This window comes from Corythoichthys intestinalis, chromosome 4 (assembly GCF_030265065.1).
Source record: "Corythoichthys intestinalis isolate RoL2023-P3 chromosome 4, ASM3026506v1, whole genome shotgun sequence".
Classification (NCBI taxonomy): domain Eukaryota; kingdom Metazoa; phylum Chordata; class Actinopteri; order Syngnathiformes; family Syngnathidae; genus Corythoichthys; species Corythoichthys intestinalis.
Genome location: NC_080398.1, coordinates 11,756,328 through 11,773,368, shown reverse-complemented (window position 1 = coordinate 11,773,368; position 17,041 = coordinate 11,756,328). Strand labels below are relative to the sequence as shown.

The window sequence follows — 17,041 nt, the reverse complement described above, 5'->3', positions numbered from 1 at the left end:
TAATGATCAAACGATCCCAATTCAAGCAGAACTACGTAACGACTCTGGTTGTATAACCTAAAATGATGAGTACCTTAATTTTTAAAAAACATCGATTAGCTCACAAACTGTCGAAATATGATGCTCTGTTTTTTAAACTGCGACACTATCTGCACTTCTCACCCTGTATAAATCTTTTTTTGAACCACATTTACAATATTGTAGTATGAAACATAATAATTGAAACACTACAGAAAAAAGTCATACGTGCCATAACAGCCTCTTCTCTCCTTTTCACGGCGCTCTCCGCTCTCTCTCAACACCTTCCTTCGCTCCCTCTCTTTTTCTCGCCCAGACGCCCAATTCTTCTTCTAAGCTTAACTAGCAAGCCGATCATATTGTAGGGGACAGCGGCCCCTTGGGGATACCGGTAACAACTGGTTGCCTGGTTACTTCTGGTAGCTCTTTTTGTGCATTATGCCTCGAGAGAGTTGTGTGTCGCACAACAAGTGTCAAATGCCACTATGAGACAAAACATGAAAATTCATAGAAAGCAGGGCCAAGGAACACATTAAAGTAGGTATCTTTTATATTTGTAATATAAAATCTAAAATTGTGCATATCATTCACTGTTTAAGTTGCTAGTGAACAAGACAAAATGTAAGAGTCGGCTGTTCTGACTTTGAAGGCTCTCTGTACTGTGAGAGACCTGCACTGAGAATCACACCTGTTCCCCTTTGCGTGCTGGGGTGTGTGTGTGTGATATGTTTGCATAAAATGGTGCAGCTGTACAGCTGTTATTACTGTTGCACTTATTTTCAAGTTTTGATATTTTCGACAATATGCATTAGTTTTTAGTTAATTGATGAAGACGAATGGTAGTTATACAAATTAGATGTATGTCCATGTTTTTTTTGTTTGGAGTAAAATTCCAGCTCTGCTGAATATAAAAATTCGGTTGCGCGTCATAAATCTTGGGGTGGCACACTGATTGACAAGAAAATTTGAAAGTGGCACTCCACACCAAAAAGGTTGCTGACCCCTGCTGTAAATGCTTAACAAACTGTTAACAAATACTTCACAATTCAAGAAATTATTTATCAACAGTTTACTAATGATCTATTAACTAGTAAAATGGATAGCTATTATAAAGTGTTACCGAAAATTTCCATAGTTAATTGTATGTATGTGTATGGAGGTGTGTATGTGTGTGCTTTTTGGCTGGGCCCCTACTAAAGGCTTTAAATAGCTTATTAGAGTGTCCCTTTCATGCATCTTGTCAGATGAACTGCTTGTATATATGACCATGTTCTTGTGTGTACCATGATGCGATGTGTGAATAAACTGAAACTGAAACTAAATGTAATGTGATATAGACTAGTAAAATTAATCTTCATCTTTCCATCTTTCTCAGAGACAGGGTGAAAGACAGGATAAATATATGTCTACTAGATGAAAGGAGGTAAAAGTAACCTGTCGTCATCGTAACAGCATCGTTATCCATTAAATCGGTCCAAATTTCAATCACAGTAACTCAATTGAGACATTGATATTGTGCCATGAGAGTGTTCTAATATACAGTCCTACAGACATTGGAGGAGAGGACAAAATGCCGTCAGAAAAGGTGTCTGCACTGGGTTGTAGTTTTGTTATATATTTCCCCTTACCATGTCACTAACGAGCTTGTAAAATGTATTTTACAAAGCACTGTTGGACCCGCGCCTACCCAACGCTCACCCACGTAAAGATGGTGACAAGTAGAAGGGAGGAGTTGAATATCTGTGCTGTGTTTATGCTGTTTGCTGTCAGTTTAATTCTATTCTGTGTTGCATTCATATTTGGGCTCAAGTTAACCACTTCACACAACTTGCAAGCAGAGCAAAATTACATGTTGCACAGTAATCCCAGCAGGCTTCTTTTTCAACCAAACCAAGTGTGAACACAACCTGAAAGATGAACACGCTGGAACCAATAAGTTTAGACGACAGAAAACGCTGCCTGTACAAAACCTTAACACATCGTCATTCATATTTTTTAAATACAAGGAGACGTACAGTACATTAAGATGAGTGCGAAGTTATGGAAAGCTGCTCGAACATTTATTCAATAGCCTAAGTAAGGTTCAAGTGCAATAGCTTAGTACAAGAACGTTTAGATGTGTATCAAGGGCATTGAATAAATATTTAAACAGTTTTCTGTAGGTCGGCTAACCTTGACACTGAAAACAAACATAGATCAGGCACTTTTTGCATTATTATACAAGAGTCCACAGAGATATTTACATTGTTTCATCACTGGGAGAGGATAGAGGCGGGGGTGTCTTGCTACATCTTCTGATGTATGTGTATGCATTTGTGTAGAAGTCAAGCGCTTGAGGGGAGTGCGTCCTTGCTCTTGCTCTCACTCTCTTCCATGACGATGACATCGCGGGAAAATCTCCTGACCACGCCAGGTGAACGCAGTTCCACATCTTCCGAGTGGGAAGGGTGTGAAGGGTAACCATAGCGATAAGGCCCATGGGGGTAACTCCGATAATAAGGTTCCTCTTCACTCTCCTCTCCTTCTTCCTGGTCATCTTGGCCTCCTTGGTCATTGTTGTAAGCTACTGCAGCAGGGTTGTAGGCCTGGTTGTAGAGTTGATTGTAGGCTTGATTGTAGGGTTGGTAGCCACCGTGAGGCAAAGTTTGGACTGTGACAGGGTGAGGGGAACATTAGGAGTCAATTGTAGCACACACAGGATTTTTAGGCTTGAGAAAATCCCTTCTGGAAACCCCTCATTTAAACTGAGCCCATTTAATCCGAGGCCCTTACTAGCAGTAGCAGAGGGTCAAAAAATGCCCATGCCTTGGCACCACCTCTAGAAGAGCAGCTTTCAAGCAATGTGAGGAGCATGCAGAGGTTGAACTCGAATCCCTAGTCAAGTTACAAATTGTGACAGCGCACAGTCCAAAATTCAGGGGTTCAGCCCATCTTTTAAGCAGGCAAACAGTGGAAACAGCCAACAAGCAAGATGAATTCATCACTTGCTATTGAATTTGAAAGACGAGATTAGTGCTGAAGAGATTTGAAGAAGCTGTGGCGCCCAAGAATTGTGTGAACATAATAACAGCATTATGGTCGGTTTTTGGTAAACTATAATCCAGGGTTGCTTCAGAGATTGTCAAAGTATGGGCCTGGAATAGCAAAGCACAGTTGAATGTGACTTTTTTTCTTTCTTTCTCTCTCGCTTTTTTTTTTTTCTTTTTCTTTTTTTTAATAAGAAAATCAAGATGAGTAAATCTAATGGTTGCGATTCACCATCGCAACGGAGGACAAATATCTTGAGGAAGTCTTTCAATGTACATGATGCAGAGGAAGAAGAGGACGACAGCTGGAGAGGCTCCTCAGTAATCATTCCCATAGTCCCGTTGAACTTGAGTCATGGACAAGCAAGAGGAGAAAAGGGAAGGAGGAAAAAAGATGTTACCTCATGTCACCGAAACACCCAAAGACACCCAACGGTTCCAACACACAAACTGCTCTGACACACGTTGCGGAGTCAGTGACAAGTAAAGTAATTAAACAATAAACAAGGTAAGTGATAAATAATACTAAGAAAATAAAGAAAACATTGCAGGAATACCGCATTTCTTGGACTATGAGGTGCACCTACATTGTTTTATTTTGACAAAAATTCACTGCGCTTTTAGGCATGTGTCGGTTCCCGGTTTCAAGGTTTAACATGGTATGAAAACTTCACGGTTTCAAAACCACTAAAATTATCCGTCATACGTTATTTACGGTATTAGCTATTTTTTAGATCCCAAAAATGTAGCGAGAAATCCGCGGCTTGGAGCGGCAGTGCTCACCCATCCCCTTCCAGTTGTTGTTCTGTCCTGTGTCTGTCAGTGATACTAAATCTGAGCTTTTCCCCCCCTCAAAAATAGACAAAGTCGTTAGTATGGGAGTACTTCGGCTACCGAAAAGAAACAGACGGCCGCAGTTCAGTGGAGGAAGAACAGCTGACATGCAGGCAGCACCTCCAACACGAGTTCACATTTACATGATCATCATCCATCACTTGTGTCTAGCGATGGTAAAACAAATGCTATAACGTAAACTTGTTAACGAGGCAGATTACATGGCTTGTTACCATGCCAAGATGGCTAAATAGTTTCCTCTCTACCTTTAGCCATTGTAGACATCTGCCAATTTTCAAATATGTTGTGAAAAAAATCTTGTTCAATGGAAAACTTTTTTTTAACCCATACAACTCAAAATAACACATTTTTTAGCTATAATTGCAATACAGCGATACCGTGAAACCGCATTATTTTTGCTTAAGGTTATCATACCATCAAAATCTCATACCGGCACATGCCTATGCGCTTTATAATTCAGGCCACCTGATACATAAATTCTGATTGTGCTTAATGACCTCGAACCTTTTTTTTTAAATTTTTTTTTTTAAACATAATGTTATTATACTGCTCCAGTAAAATGCTCAAAACACACATTCATCATACATCAAACCATAATTGAAACCACGAAACAAACACTAAGCAAATTTAAAAAATAAAACAATAATTATAATGTTAAAAGACTGTGAACAAATGACAAATGCAGTAAAATGATGCACCAATGCGCCTTGTAATCAGATGCGTTGCGCCTTATGTATGAAAATAAGCACGTTCATTGTTAGTGCGCCTTATAGTCCGAAAAATACGGTGAATTGATACAATGATTAGACAGCTTCTGACGTGATGAACCATCTTCTTTTGGACATTTTAAGAAAAGTGTAACTAATGATTTCAAGCATGAAATCAGAATGTAATTAATATTTTTTTTGCATGAACTATAGTAATATGCAGTGGCGGACTTCGCAATTTTGGGGCCTAAGGCGAACATAGCCAGGGGCCCTCTTTATATGTTCCTTTAACACAAAAGAAGCAGGAAAGGCAGCCTCAAAGGCCCCTATCTACATACAACGTTTCAATAGATTAATACAAAATGAACAAGAGTGAGGAAATATAGCTTCATATAAATTGTATCTCAGAGAGAAAGAGACTGTGTGTATGTATCGAGGCTGAAGATGAACAACTACAATCAGGCATGAAAATGGGTCAGGGGTTAAAAAGGTGAGAAGGGTGTGGAGGAAATATGTTCCAGTAAACTGTACAACTAGGGCTGTCACAGACTACTAATTTTCTCCCAATTAGTCAGCTAGACTATTTTTACGATTAGTCGAATAATCCAATATTTATTTATTTTACTTTTTTTTTTTTACTAATTGAGCAATGAAATTTTTGTTGATGCTTATAAATTCACAAAACATTTTGGAACACGTAAATTCTTTATTAAAGTACAAATAATCACGTGAATAACAATAATTAATCGCAAATAAACAATGAGGTTAAATGCTGATAGCATTTACTAGTGCAAAAGAATGGAACGTAAACAGATTCAGAACACTGACTTTGCCCTTCCAACATTACTCAAAACAATTCGTTAAAAAAATTAGTAAAATAATATTACAATAATTATTATATAATATTATGTATAATAATTATTCATTGCCAATCATATTTTTCATAAAGGGTGTCATTTTAAAGCTATTCTTAGTGTAGAATCTGTATTCTTTGAATCTGTATTATTGTATTTACATATTATATTCCTGAACCATGGCGGATTAACCCCAGAAATCGTTATTTATATGGTGAACATGGCGCGCTTCATTTTGAAATGTTTACCCGAAGTACGTTCGCTAAAGCACTAACCTAAAGCTTGGCACTCCGTAAAAAGCACTCTTCGTCATTGCTTGAGGTGTCACTAATTGATTTTTTTTTCTCCATAATTTTCGTTAGCAAATGCTGTTTGTAGTATATGGACTATGTGTCCCATGATCACCCAGGCTCACACAGCAAATGGCATGGGACTTGGAGTGATCTATGGGAGCGCATCTAGGTTGCTTGTTCGTGATATCTAGTGTGACGCGCGCAAGTGTCGTTGAGCATTAAAAAGTTATTATATGCCGCAGAAGTCACTCTGCTCTTTACATCACATTACCAGCATATGACACTGTGAACCAGCGATTTTTCATCTTTGAAGTGTCACCTTTTGACCGCAAGTTTGCATTTTGGAAAAGACTGCCAATGTTTTATAGCAGGTTAAAGTAGGTTGTCTTTTTCCCCATTAGCCTCAATGTAGCAATGCTAACGTTTACAGTGTTGAATATAGATGTGTTTCCTAAATTTTTATGTCTGAACTGTAATTCTACGGCGTGTTGATTGACCAATAAACATCTGTAAAAGGAACTGGAGTCTCATATGTCATCTACACGCACGCACAAATGTATGCAGCACACACACGGTGATAAAACACAGCCGTGAAAATTACCGCCCTCATTTTTATTTACCTTGCGATAAATGGACTCATTGCATATCGCGACAGGCTTAGCGACTTCAATAAAACATGTCGTTAGTTAGACTTACGACCCCCCCTAAAAATTTTGAATGTTAGTGTATATTTATGCTCAGTCTGTAGTCATGGAACAGTCCATTGTAGTACGTGTGTGGGGGGTAGATAATATAAATGCAGCATTCAAATGGCGTTCTTTTTTTGTTTTGTTATTTGTTTGTTTGGTATGCTGACATAATTATGCATGACAAATAGTTAGGGGGTGCTGCTGGCTCCAGTGGCCCAGGCCCTTTCTCGTTGGGACAGGGGTAGCTGGTTGGGGGCCCCCGACTGGTTGGGGGCCTGGGACGATCGCCTACTTCGCCTTAATAGTAGATCCGCCTATGGTAATATGTTTACTCACTATTAGACTAAGCATTAGTATAAATACTTTACCATGAAACCGCGGTATTTTTGCTGAAGGTTATCATACAGTCAAATCTCATACCGGCACATGCCTAGCGCGTGAGAGCTCAAATCGACTCCTGTCTTTGTAACGAATAGTGAAAGATATGTATGCCGTAAAGCAGGTTGAAAGTGATACAGGCTGAAAGTGATACAGACCCCATGGGGCTTTCACAGAGATGTCATTCAACTACTTGTAAGTTGATTCCTGAGTTAATATGTTTATTGAATGTTGAACATTCATATAGAAGAGGGGTATCACACTTGCAGCCAGAGGGCCAATTGACACCCCATTTGATGCCCAATTGTAGTATTAGTGTTACCCGCACATATTTTGTCATTGGCAATTAAAAAACCAACAACAAAAAAAAACAAACAAACATAATTTCAAATAAAATGAACGAAATATTCGGAAAAAATAGAATGTAGAAAAAAGGAAATTTGAATATTATATAAATAATAATGAATACAAATAAAATAAATAAAAAACTAAATTAAAGTTAAAAAAAAAAAATATATATATATATATATAAAATAAAACAATACATCGTAAAAAAAAAAAAGAAAAAGAAGAAAGTAAAATTTTTAAATAAGTGTACTCCGTGTGTGTTTTTTTCTGGGATTTGTATTTATTTATTTGTTTTGTTTTGTTCTGATTGATAAATCTTGTGACGTCACATATTTAACTGTCTGCCGGTGACAGCAATAGTCGTCCAATCCATTTTAACTGGGAGGGGCTTCTTGTTGAAATGGTTTGGACATCTAATGCTGTCAATAGGTGTTTTCAATATGAACTTCCCTAATTTTACTAGCTACCACAACACATGCTCTGTGACCTTGGCTGGCAGTGAATGAGTGAAGCTGATGATATCTTTTGGTAGTGTTTATACTAACAAGTTAGCCAAAGTGAATTAGCAACATTAGTCCCTTTTTGGGGAATCCTTGATTTAGCCCTGACTCTTATTTCCAGCGACCACTTTAGTGACCACAGTCCCTGAAAGGGTTTATGTCTTCTAGTTGAAGGCGTGTTTTAGTTGAGCTGTAATGAATAGAAATGAACTTTGACATGTAGGGAACAACCAAAAGCTGGATTTTATGATGCAGTAATGTCACATTTCATACACATAATAATTCAGAATAACAGATGAGGCTTTTCAAAGTTGTAACAGAAGTATCACAACTGAATAACTTTCAGTAATATGACTGTCATTTGCTGGATGAAAATTCTCCCCGTCAGCCACTTTGGAAGGCGACACAGGTGTCAAAAGCTGTTAAAGGTGTGATAGCGTCGCTGCAAAGCAGGCCTATCAGACATGCAGCCTCCTCGTCACTATCAATATTCAAATACGCCTTTTGTGTGTCTTGGGGTTTGTTTACCAAACCACCCACTTGAATCTATAAACTTGTCAGTGCAACAGTTCAAAAAACCAGATTAGAGTGCATCGTCTGAAAGGTTTATGAGAACAATAACATAATAACAAAGAGAACCTGATCCCAGTGCCTATATTGTTGCCTTGAACTTTATTTTTTTAGGAGAGAGAGCAGCTGCCTTTTACTCTTCAAATTGGGTGGAAATAGGAGGTTGATATGTCTGCATGAATTATTGAGAAGAAGAATTTCTGGCTAGTCGGATGTTGAATAAATATTCATTCAAAATTAATTTGGCTCAGAAGCACACAACAACAGAAGGACATTTTGTGTTGGGATTAATGTTTTGGCTCCAATTACTGTGACTACTACTTTGTCATGAGAGTATATTGGAGGGAAATCAGACTGCTTTCAAGAAATTCATGGTCTAAAGGACTGAAAACGGAAAAACTCATGTTTTATTAACCCTTTCATGGACAACAGTCACAACAGCGGACAGCTAAAAGCAAGTGACTATTTTTTGTTATTATTTATTTATTGTATTTTGACACATACCCCTTTCACATTTATAGGTTTTCATATTTTAATGAGGATAGTATGCAACCAATGACAGAAGGGGGGAAATAAGTAAGTGATGCATCACATTTAAATATTTTGTGGCCCCCCATTTGGCAGCAATAGCTTCAACCAGACGCTTCCTGTAGCTGCAGAACAGTCTGGCACATTGATCACGACTAATCTTGACCCATTCTTCTCTACAAAACTGCTGTAGTTCAGTCAGATTCCTGGGATGTCTGGCATGAATCACTGTCTTTAGGTCATGCCACAGCATCTCAATGAGGTTTAGGTCTGGATTTGACTTTGCCACCAGCAAGCCAGAATGTGTATTTTATTCTTCTGAAGCCATTCTGAAGGTGATTGACTTCTGTGTGATCATTGTCTCGTTGCAGCATCCATCCTCTTTTTAGCTTCAACTGTCTGACAGACGCCCTCAGGTTTTCCAGAAAAACATCCTGATAAACTTTTGAATTCATTCTTTCATGAATTATTGCAACTTGTCCAGGCCCTGAGGCAGCAAAACAGCCCCAAATCATGATGCTCCCTCCAACATGCTTCACTGTGGGGATGAGGTGTTGATGTTGGTGAGCTGTTCCATTTTTCCTCCACACATGACATTGTGTGTTACTTCCAAACAATTAAACTTTGGTTTCATCAGTCCACAAAATATTTTGATAAAACATCTGTGGAGTGCCCAAGTGCCTTTTTGCGAACATTAAACGAGCAACAATGTTTTTTTTAGACAGCAGTGGCTTCCTCCGTGGAGTCCTCCCATGAACACCATTCTTGGCCATAGTTTTACATATAGTTGATGTGTGCTCAGAGATATTGGACTGTGCAAGTGATTTCTGTAAGTCTTTAGCAGACACTCCAGGGTTCTGTTTTTTTTTTTTTTTTTTTTACCTCTTTGAGAATTCTGCCCTGAACTATTGGCATCATCTTTGGTGGACGGCCACTCCTTGGGAGAAAAGCAACAGTGCCCGACTCTCTCCATTTGTAGACAACATCTGTCTTTTGATTGATGAGCATCCAGACTTTTAGTAATGGTTTTGTATCCTTTCCCAGCTTTATACAAATCAACAATCCTTGATCGCAGGTCTACAGACAGCACTTTTGGCAAAAATTGGTTTCAATTACTCATTAAGTCTCCTTTGGCAGAGGGTTCACTTACTTATTTATTGTTTGCATGCTATCCTTATTAAAATATGAAAACCTAAATTTTCGGGTGGTTTTAGTGAAAGCAGACACTGTTTTTTCATCTGTTTGGTTTTGACAAAGATCAAATCACATTTGATGGTGATTTTATGTAGAAATGTGAGGAATTCCAAAAGGTTCAGATACTTTTTCATACCACTGTATGACTGTTTTTGGGCCTTACAGGGCACTCATTTAACTCATTGGCTACCATTGACGGCAATTGTCTAATCTATTCGCTCCTCCCAGTCAACATGGATTGGATGTCTGTTGCCATCAGTAGCATGCAAAAAGTTAAATAGTATGAAAAATATGACTTTACTATTACTTGGGTACATAACCAGAGTGTATTTCTGTATTTATTTATTAAAATATCAATTATTTAGCTTTTATTAACATTGTATCAATTTATATATGTATTTATCATTGTGTAAAAAATAACCATAATAATAATAACCATACAAAAATATATAATAATTAGAAATAATTATATTAATAATTAAAAAGTGTTAAAGTTAAAAAAAATATATATTTTTTTTAAATGACCAAAAATAGGCACTTGCACTATAAAGGGTTAAAGGTCTTTAAGTGCCAACTTTTGAAAGGCTTTCCATTGTAGTGACCAAGTCCCTTCGAGCAAGTGACTATTTTTGGTCATTAAAAAAAAAAAAAAAACAACAACAATAACTTAAAATTAGCAATTTTGATAAAATTTTTATACTTTTTAAAAATTATAAATACATTTAAAAATTAATACAATGTTAATAAAAACTTCAATTAGTTAAAAAACAAAACAAAACAACAACAACAACGAATACTCGTTGGTTACGGCCCCAAGTAACACTATAACATGTTTTTTTTTTCCCTATAGTATTAAACTGATTGCACGTCAATAATGGCGATAGACGTCCAATTCATTTTAAACCAGGAAGACTGGCTGTGAATGCTCATGTTTCAGTACCGATGACAACATTAGAAGTCCAATCCATTTTCAGCGTTCATTCGCCCCTCCCAGGCAAAATGGTTTGGACTATTAATGGCAGCTAATGAGTTAAATATGTGCCAAGGAAAAGTAAAAAAAAAAAAAAAACTTAATTTGTGCATGAAATGGTTTAGATGTTTTATTTTTTTTTTTATAGTTTTGATATTTACTGTATAGTTCCGATAAAAAAAATCGTCCATAATGAAGATGTATTTCAATTCAAACATATCACAAAAACTGTAAATTATGTCTGATAGATTTTTTTTTTTTTTTTGTAATAACAATGCTTCCTAGCAAAAAGTATTCTACCATAGACTTCAAAATCTATTATGAAGTCTATGATTCTACTGATTCAAAGCTGTTTCAGTTCCCTTTTAAATGGTTCCACATCTGTAGGAACACTACAACATTTGTGGGATGAGCAACAGAGCTGAGTATACGGGCTGTAGCTATGAAAAAGCTGCCAAATCGTCTTTGCTAATAATGCCAAACACCTTATTTTAGTGTAGCCATTCTTGTTTTGAGCTTGTGGTACCCCATCCAGGCACCTGATTGGCATCACCTGCTACTGTGGGCCATGTTACAGTGTCCAGCTTTCTGCGCCAAGAACTGGCATGCCACATTAACTCATTTACTGCCATATTTCAAATGGCAGTCAATGGGGAATTGTATTAAATAACTGAAAAGCAGTTACAACAGTAGGAGTGATGTTAGATGATGTTTCATGATTGTAAATGGTCTTTTAGTTATAGTGTGGTTATTGTAAAAACAGTTCATTCTTAAGTCTCCAATTTGTTCACTATACAGTGATATGAAAAAGCATCTGAACCTTTTGGGATTTCCCACATTTCTGCATAAAATCACCATCAAATGTGATCTGATCTTTGTCAAAATCACACAGATGTAAAAACAATGTAAGCTTTAACTAAACCACCCAAACATTTATAGGTTTTTCATATTTTGATGAGGATAGCATGCAAACAAAGACAGAAGGAAAATAAGTAAGTGAACCCTCTGCCTAAGGAGACTTAAAGAGCAATTGAAACCCATTTTTACCAAACAATTTAATTCAGGTGTGTGCCCAATCACTGATGAGTGGTTTAAAGCTGCGCTGCCCACTATAAAACACACACCTGGTAACAATTGTCTTGATGAAAAGCATTGTCTGATGTGCATCATGGCTCGGTCAAAAGAGCTGTCTGAAGACCTGGAATCAAGGGTTGCTGATTTGCATAAAGCTGGGAAAAGATACAAAACCATCTCTAAAAGTCTGGATGTTCATCAATCGACAGTCAGAGAAGTTGTCTACAAATAAAGAGAGTTTGGCACTGTTGCTTCTCTCCCAAGGAGTGGCCGTCCACCAAAAATGACGCCAAGAGTTCAGCGCAGAATACTCAGAAAGGTGAAAAAAGAGCCCTAGAGTGTCTGCTAAAGACCTATAGAAATCACTGGCACAGTCCAATATCTCTGTGCACAGATTAACTTTATGTACAACTATGGCCAAGAATGGTGTTCATGGGAGGACTCCACGGAGGAAGCCACTGCTGTCTAAAAAAATTTTTTTTTGCTCGTTTAATGTTCGCAAAAAGGCACCTGGACACTGCACAGACGTTTTGGCAAAATATTTTGTGGACTGATGAAACCAAAGTTGAATTGTTTGGGAGTAACACACAACGTCATGTGTGGAGGAAAAGTAGAACAGCTCACCAACATCAACACGTCATCCCCACCGTGAAGCATGGTGGAGGGAACGTCATGATTTGGGGCTGTTTTGCTGCCTCAGGGTCTGGACAACTTGCAATCATTAATGGAAGAATGAATTCAAACGTTTATCAGGATGTTTTTCTGGAAAACCTGAGGCTGTCTGTCAGACAGTTAAAGCTAAAAAGAGGATGGATGCTGCAACAGGACAATCATCCAAAACACAGAAGTAAATCAACTTCAGAATGGTTTCAGAAGAACAAAATACATGTTCTGGAGTGGCAAAGTCATAAATATAAAATGTGATGGTTCACTTACTTATTTTTCCCCCTTCTGTCATTGTTTGCATACGATCCTCAATAAAATATGAAAACCTATAAATGTTTGGGTGGTTTTAGTTAAAGCAGACACTGTTTTTTCATCTGTGCGATTTTTACAAAGATCAGATCACATTTGATGGTGATTTCATGCAGAAATGTGAGAAATTCCAAAAGGTTCAGATACTTTTTCATACCACTGTATGTGTTGTTTCTTTAAATGTCAGAGTCAATGGTAACCGCAAAATAAGCTGTTTGGCACTGGCAGCCAATATTTAACAAATTATTCAAGAACACAATGAACATACTCTGCTTCTCATCCCACAAAGCATGTTCTTTGCAAATGCGGCACAATTTAACAGGGAAATAAACAGGTTATCCTACTGAATAAAATGAATTGACAAGCCGCAACTTAGGACAAACAAATGTCTTTACCTATTAAGCTTTGATGAAATGAAGTGAACTGGCCTTGAGAAAATTGTATTTTCAAATGCGTTGAAAATAGAAAATAAGAGAATAGCAATCTTAATAGAATTGTTTTGTAATGACAAAAATACTTCCTACCATATTCTAATTAAATGAGATGCACCTCTGCTTTCTGATATGGTCGTGCCCATTTATATTCTGTACGATACATATACACTAATGATATCGGCTCAGTTGAGCAAATCTTTGTGTCAAGGGCGTACGTTTGTATAGGGACGGAAGGGACATAACACTACCAACTTTTCAGGATGATCAAATTGTCCCCACCAACTTTTAAGCAATCTCATTTGCATTATATAATGAGTTCAGTTATATGGACACATTTCCGAGGTACATCCGCTTTACTTCTGCATGTCTGCTCAGAACTTCTGTTTTAGAATTTCTCCATCCAAAACAACAGTGGAGCTAGAGTAACATTAGTCATCAAAATCCCTTAAAATGGACAATTTGGAAATACTGCATCCATCTGCCATCATCACGACAGGGGGGACGACAACATGTTCATGAAGTTGGATGTGAAACCAAACTCGTGCCACCACAAAAACCGGGTGATTTTGTAGCCATGTTGCCGCTGTGTTATGGAAGGTATGTTCTTCCTATCCCTGCATTTTCATGTGTCCGGTGCTCAAAAACCACAAAAGCTAAAATCTTGCGCATGAAACGACTTGTTGCCTTTGATATTGTTACTACGATGATGATTGTAATTATGATGATCTTTAATATTATTTACTACAACTACTGTATCTGCTGTTAGCCTGTTGCTAATAAGTACGTGTTGGATGCCACAATTATGTCAATGGATAAATGCAAGTGTTACAAGTTTTTTGTTCGTTTGTTTACAGGTGGAAAACGCTGTTAGGCAAGGGAAGCCCAGTTGATGTGCCTCACAACAAAACTTACTGTACGTTGATGGACATAAATCGAGACTACTTGGGTTCTACCCGTGGATGGCTGGGTGACGGTGGCTCACCTCGCGGTGGACCATCAGCTCGATCCTGAGATCCAACTACAAGCTTTTTAACTGCAGCAACTTTAAGATACGCTATCTATATTACGCACTGCACAGAACGTCTCGGAGTATTATTTCCATCATGCTGAATCCATTTTTGGAGATTCTGTGGGTTCCTCTGGTTTGATTTTGCAGTTTTAACTTTGTCAACACACTGCTTACTTCAACCGCAATTCACGTCGCTCTTTCTAAACCGGAAGTTCAGAGCAGATATTTTCCAAGATGGTGCCGCGCATATTTTGCTCAGGAAACTTGTCTATTGGTCATTCAGGTTGTCTTCCCATATGTTGTAAGAATAGAATATACCCTACCATTATCAAGTGAATTATTTTCATTTTGTTCAGACTTACCCCTTTTCACTTGCTGAATGTGCCCGTGCATTTTTTCCCCCCTTAAACGCATGGTAGATGACTTGGAACCCCCCCCCCCCCACACACACACAATCACAAGTTTTTTTTCCGGCCAGCAGCAGCCTCTGTAAGTAATGGAAAAATGTTGTGGAGGTAGGGAACACACCACTAATTTTACTACTGAAAGTCACACGTGCATCAGAGTTAGCATAACATTAAACTGAACTTGCCCATGGCAAAACTCGAGTAGGAAGCTGAAGTGTCCTCCTGGATGTTTTTTCTACTGTTAACGTTAGTTAAACTGAGAAATGTAGTGGACCGAGCTTTATCCCGTCTTTACAATTTTCATTTTTATTTTATGTATGTGGTCTTAAAGCAGCCCAAAAGAGCTTTTATTTTTTGTTCAGTTAGGCTGTTCTTGTGGACAAAAGCCGTAGTGTTCTACCTGAAGGAAGGCGCCATTCTTATTTTATTTTGTTATTCCCTGTCTAAGAAGGTTTGTCAGTTATATTTTATTTATTTAGATAGACAATGTTGAGTGGTCTTAAGACAAATGTTTATGCTTTGCTTTTCTGGATAGTTAAGAGATAATCAATAAGTTTTTAATTATTAAGTATGTTAATATACGTAATTCATGTTCAAATATTGCAATTTAAATTTGCTATCCCTACCAAAGTTGAGACCAAACCTACGCCCTTGCTTTGATTTAAGTCGTGATTTGTTTAGATTTCTCAATATAAACACTATGTAGATTAGTAAAAGAGGGAAACTTTTTTGTGCGTGGAGGTTTTTTGTTGTTGTGTAAAGTTAAAAATGGGAACTGCTTATGAAACAATAAGCAATGTATTCAAATGTACTTTAGAATATCAAGATCCTTTCAAAAAATAGAGTTTTAAAATATTATCCTAGTATCTTGGAAAAGTTTTTTTCCGGGAATAAACATGTCTATGATATTGTAAAAGAATAATCATTTTAAAAATTATAATAATAATTAAAAAAAAAAAGATTGTCATTAATATGGAAACTTTTCCATTATATTACTTTTTTTGCAAAGTGTCTATAAGCTATGATGAAACTGACTAAGCTCATGATTTTACTCACGTTCTCACAACATCCAAGTACATAATATAGCAGCTACAAGTACATGCCACTTTGCTTACCTCCAACATTATACCCCAAACAAGAATTTGGGTCACAGTAACCTGGTGGTCCAGCCGGTCCAGCAGAACCCGGATTACCATGCCTCCCTGGGGCACCCGGGTTCCCAGGCCGACCGAGGGGCCCCTGAGTCCCCGTACGCCCCTCACCAGGTAAGCCTGAGGTCAGAACCGGAGAGTAACAGTTAAACCTAGTTAGACCTGAACTGGTCCCGAGCAATTCTCCAATTTTTATTAAAAAATAATATTTATGATAAGTGCTAAAACACTGCTCCTATATCACACAGTGACCATGAAATGGTTGTTTCATTTTAGGGGAAAACAAAATCCATCAATTGTTTCTTATAGTACTTCATATGTATGTGTGCCATCCATCGTACGAAAGTAAATTAAACCACGGTTTCCCATTGATTGAATACAAAGATTGATTTGCTTTTTTCTTCCCTGCAAACCAACTGGCTACATTATTTAGTACACTCGGATAGATACAGAATCCTAAATGTTGATGGTGTCGTAAAAATAACCTCAAAGATGGTCTGAAATCAACTACTACAATTTCATCAGCAACTGTCTTTGCTTATGGAACCTGCATCCGTCTGTCGCCATTTTTCAAAATAAAGTCTTTTAAAACGAAGCTAGTGACCAGATGCCTTATTATCAATTCACTATGATTTTGTAATCAGCAGTTAATTAAAAATGAATTATCTTTGAGTTGAGGCTGTCTCACTCGAGGCATTTCATGAGATATCACAAGAATGTTTTACACGAGGCTATCCCCATGCAGCGGCAGACAAATCCCAATGCTTACAAGGAAATCAAGCTCTTATTCTTTTTGCAAGTGCAACACACTCCCTCAAGCTGGCTCTGGATCTAAGTAGAGCAAAACACAACCACTCTCAGCGACTTCACGGTTAGTGAAACAGTTTTGTTTGAAGAAACTTCGTATGTTCAGTATTCGATATGCCTGAGGAATAATCGAGCTGATTGGAAATGAGAACGCGGACCTCTGCCAAGGCTTTAGCATTTGTCACCTGTGAAATCAATGTGTGAAGACTGATGATCTAGGGATTAATGGCTAAAAGAAGGTCAAGTTTCATCAG

The 17,041-nt window shown here is 37.6% G+C and overlaps 1 protein-coding gene across 1 annotated transcript in view; it reads right to left on the bottom strand.

Moving 5' to 3' along the window:
* Positions 1–265: 265 nt before the first annotated feature.
* col14a1a (collagen, type XIV, alpha 1a) overlaps positions 266–17,041 on the bottom strand; it is a 219,102-nt gene continuing 202,326 nt past the window's right edge. The window contains exons 47-48 of the mRNA XM_057834300.1: positions 15,945–16,100; positions 266–2,668 (exon numbers count right to left, since the gene is read on the bottom strand). Coding sequence (XP_057690283.1) covers positions 2,343–2,668; positions 15,945–16,100 — 482 coding nt within the window. The 3' untranslated portion in view covers positions 266–2,342. The remainder of the gene's footprint in view (positions 2,669–15,944; positions 16,101–17,041) is intronic.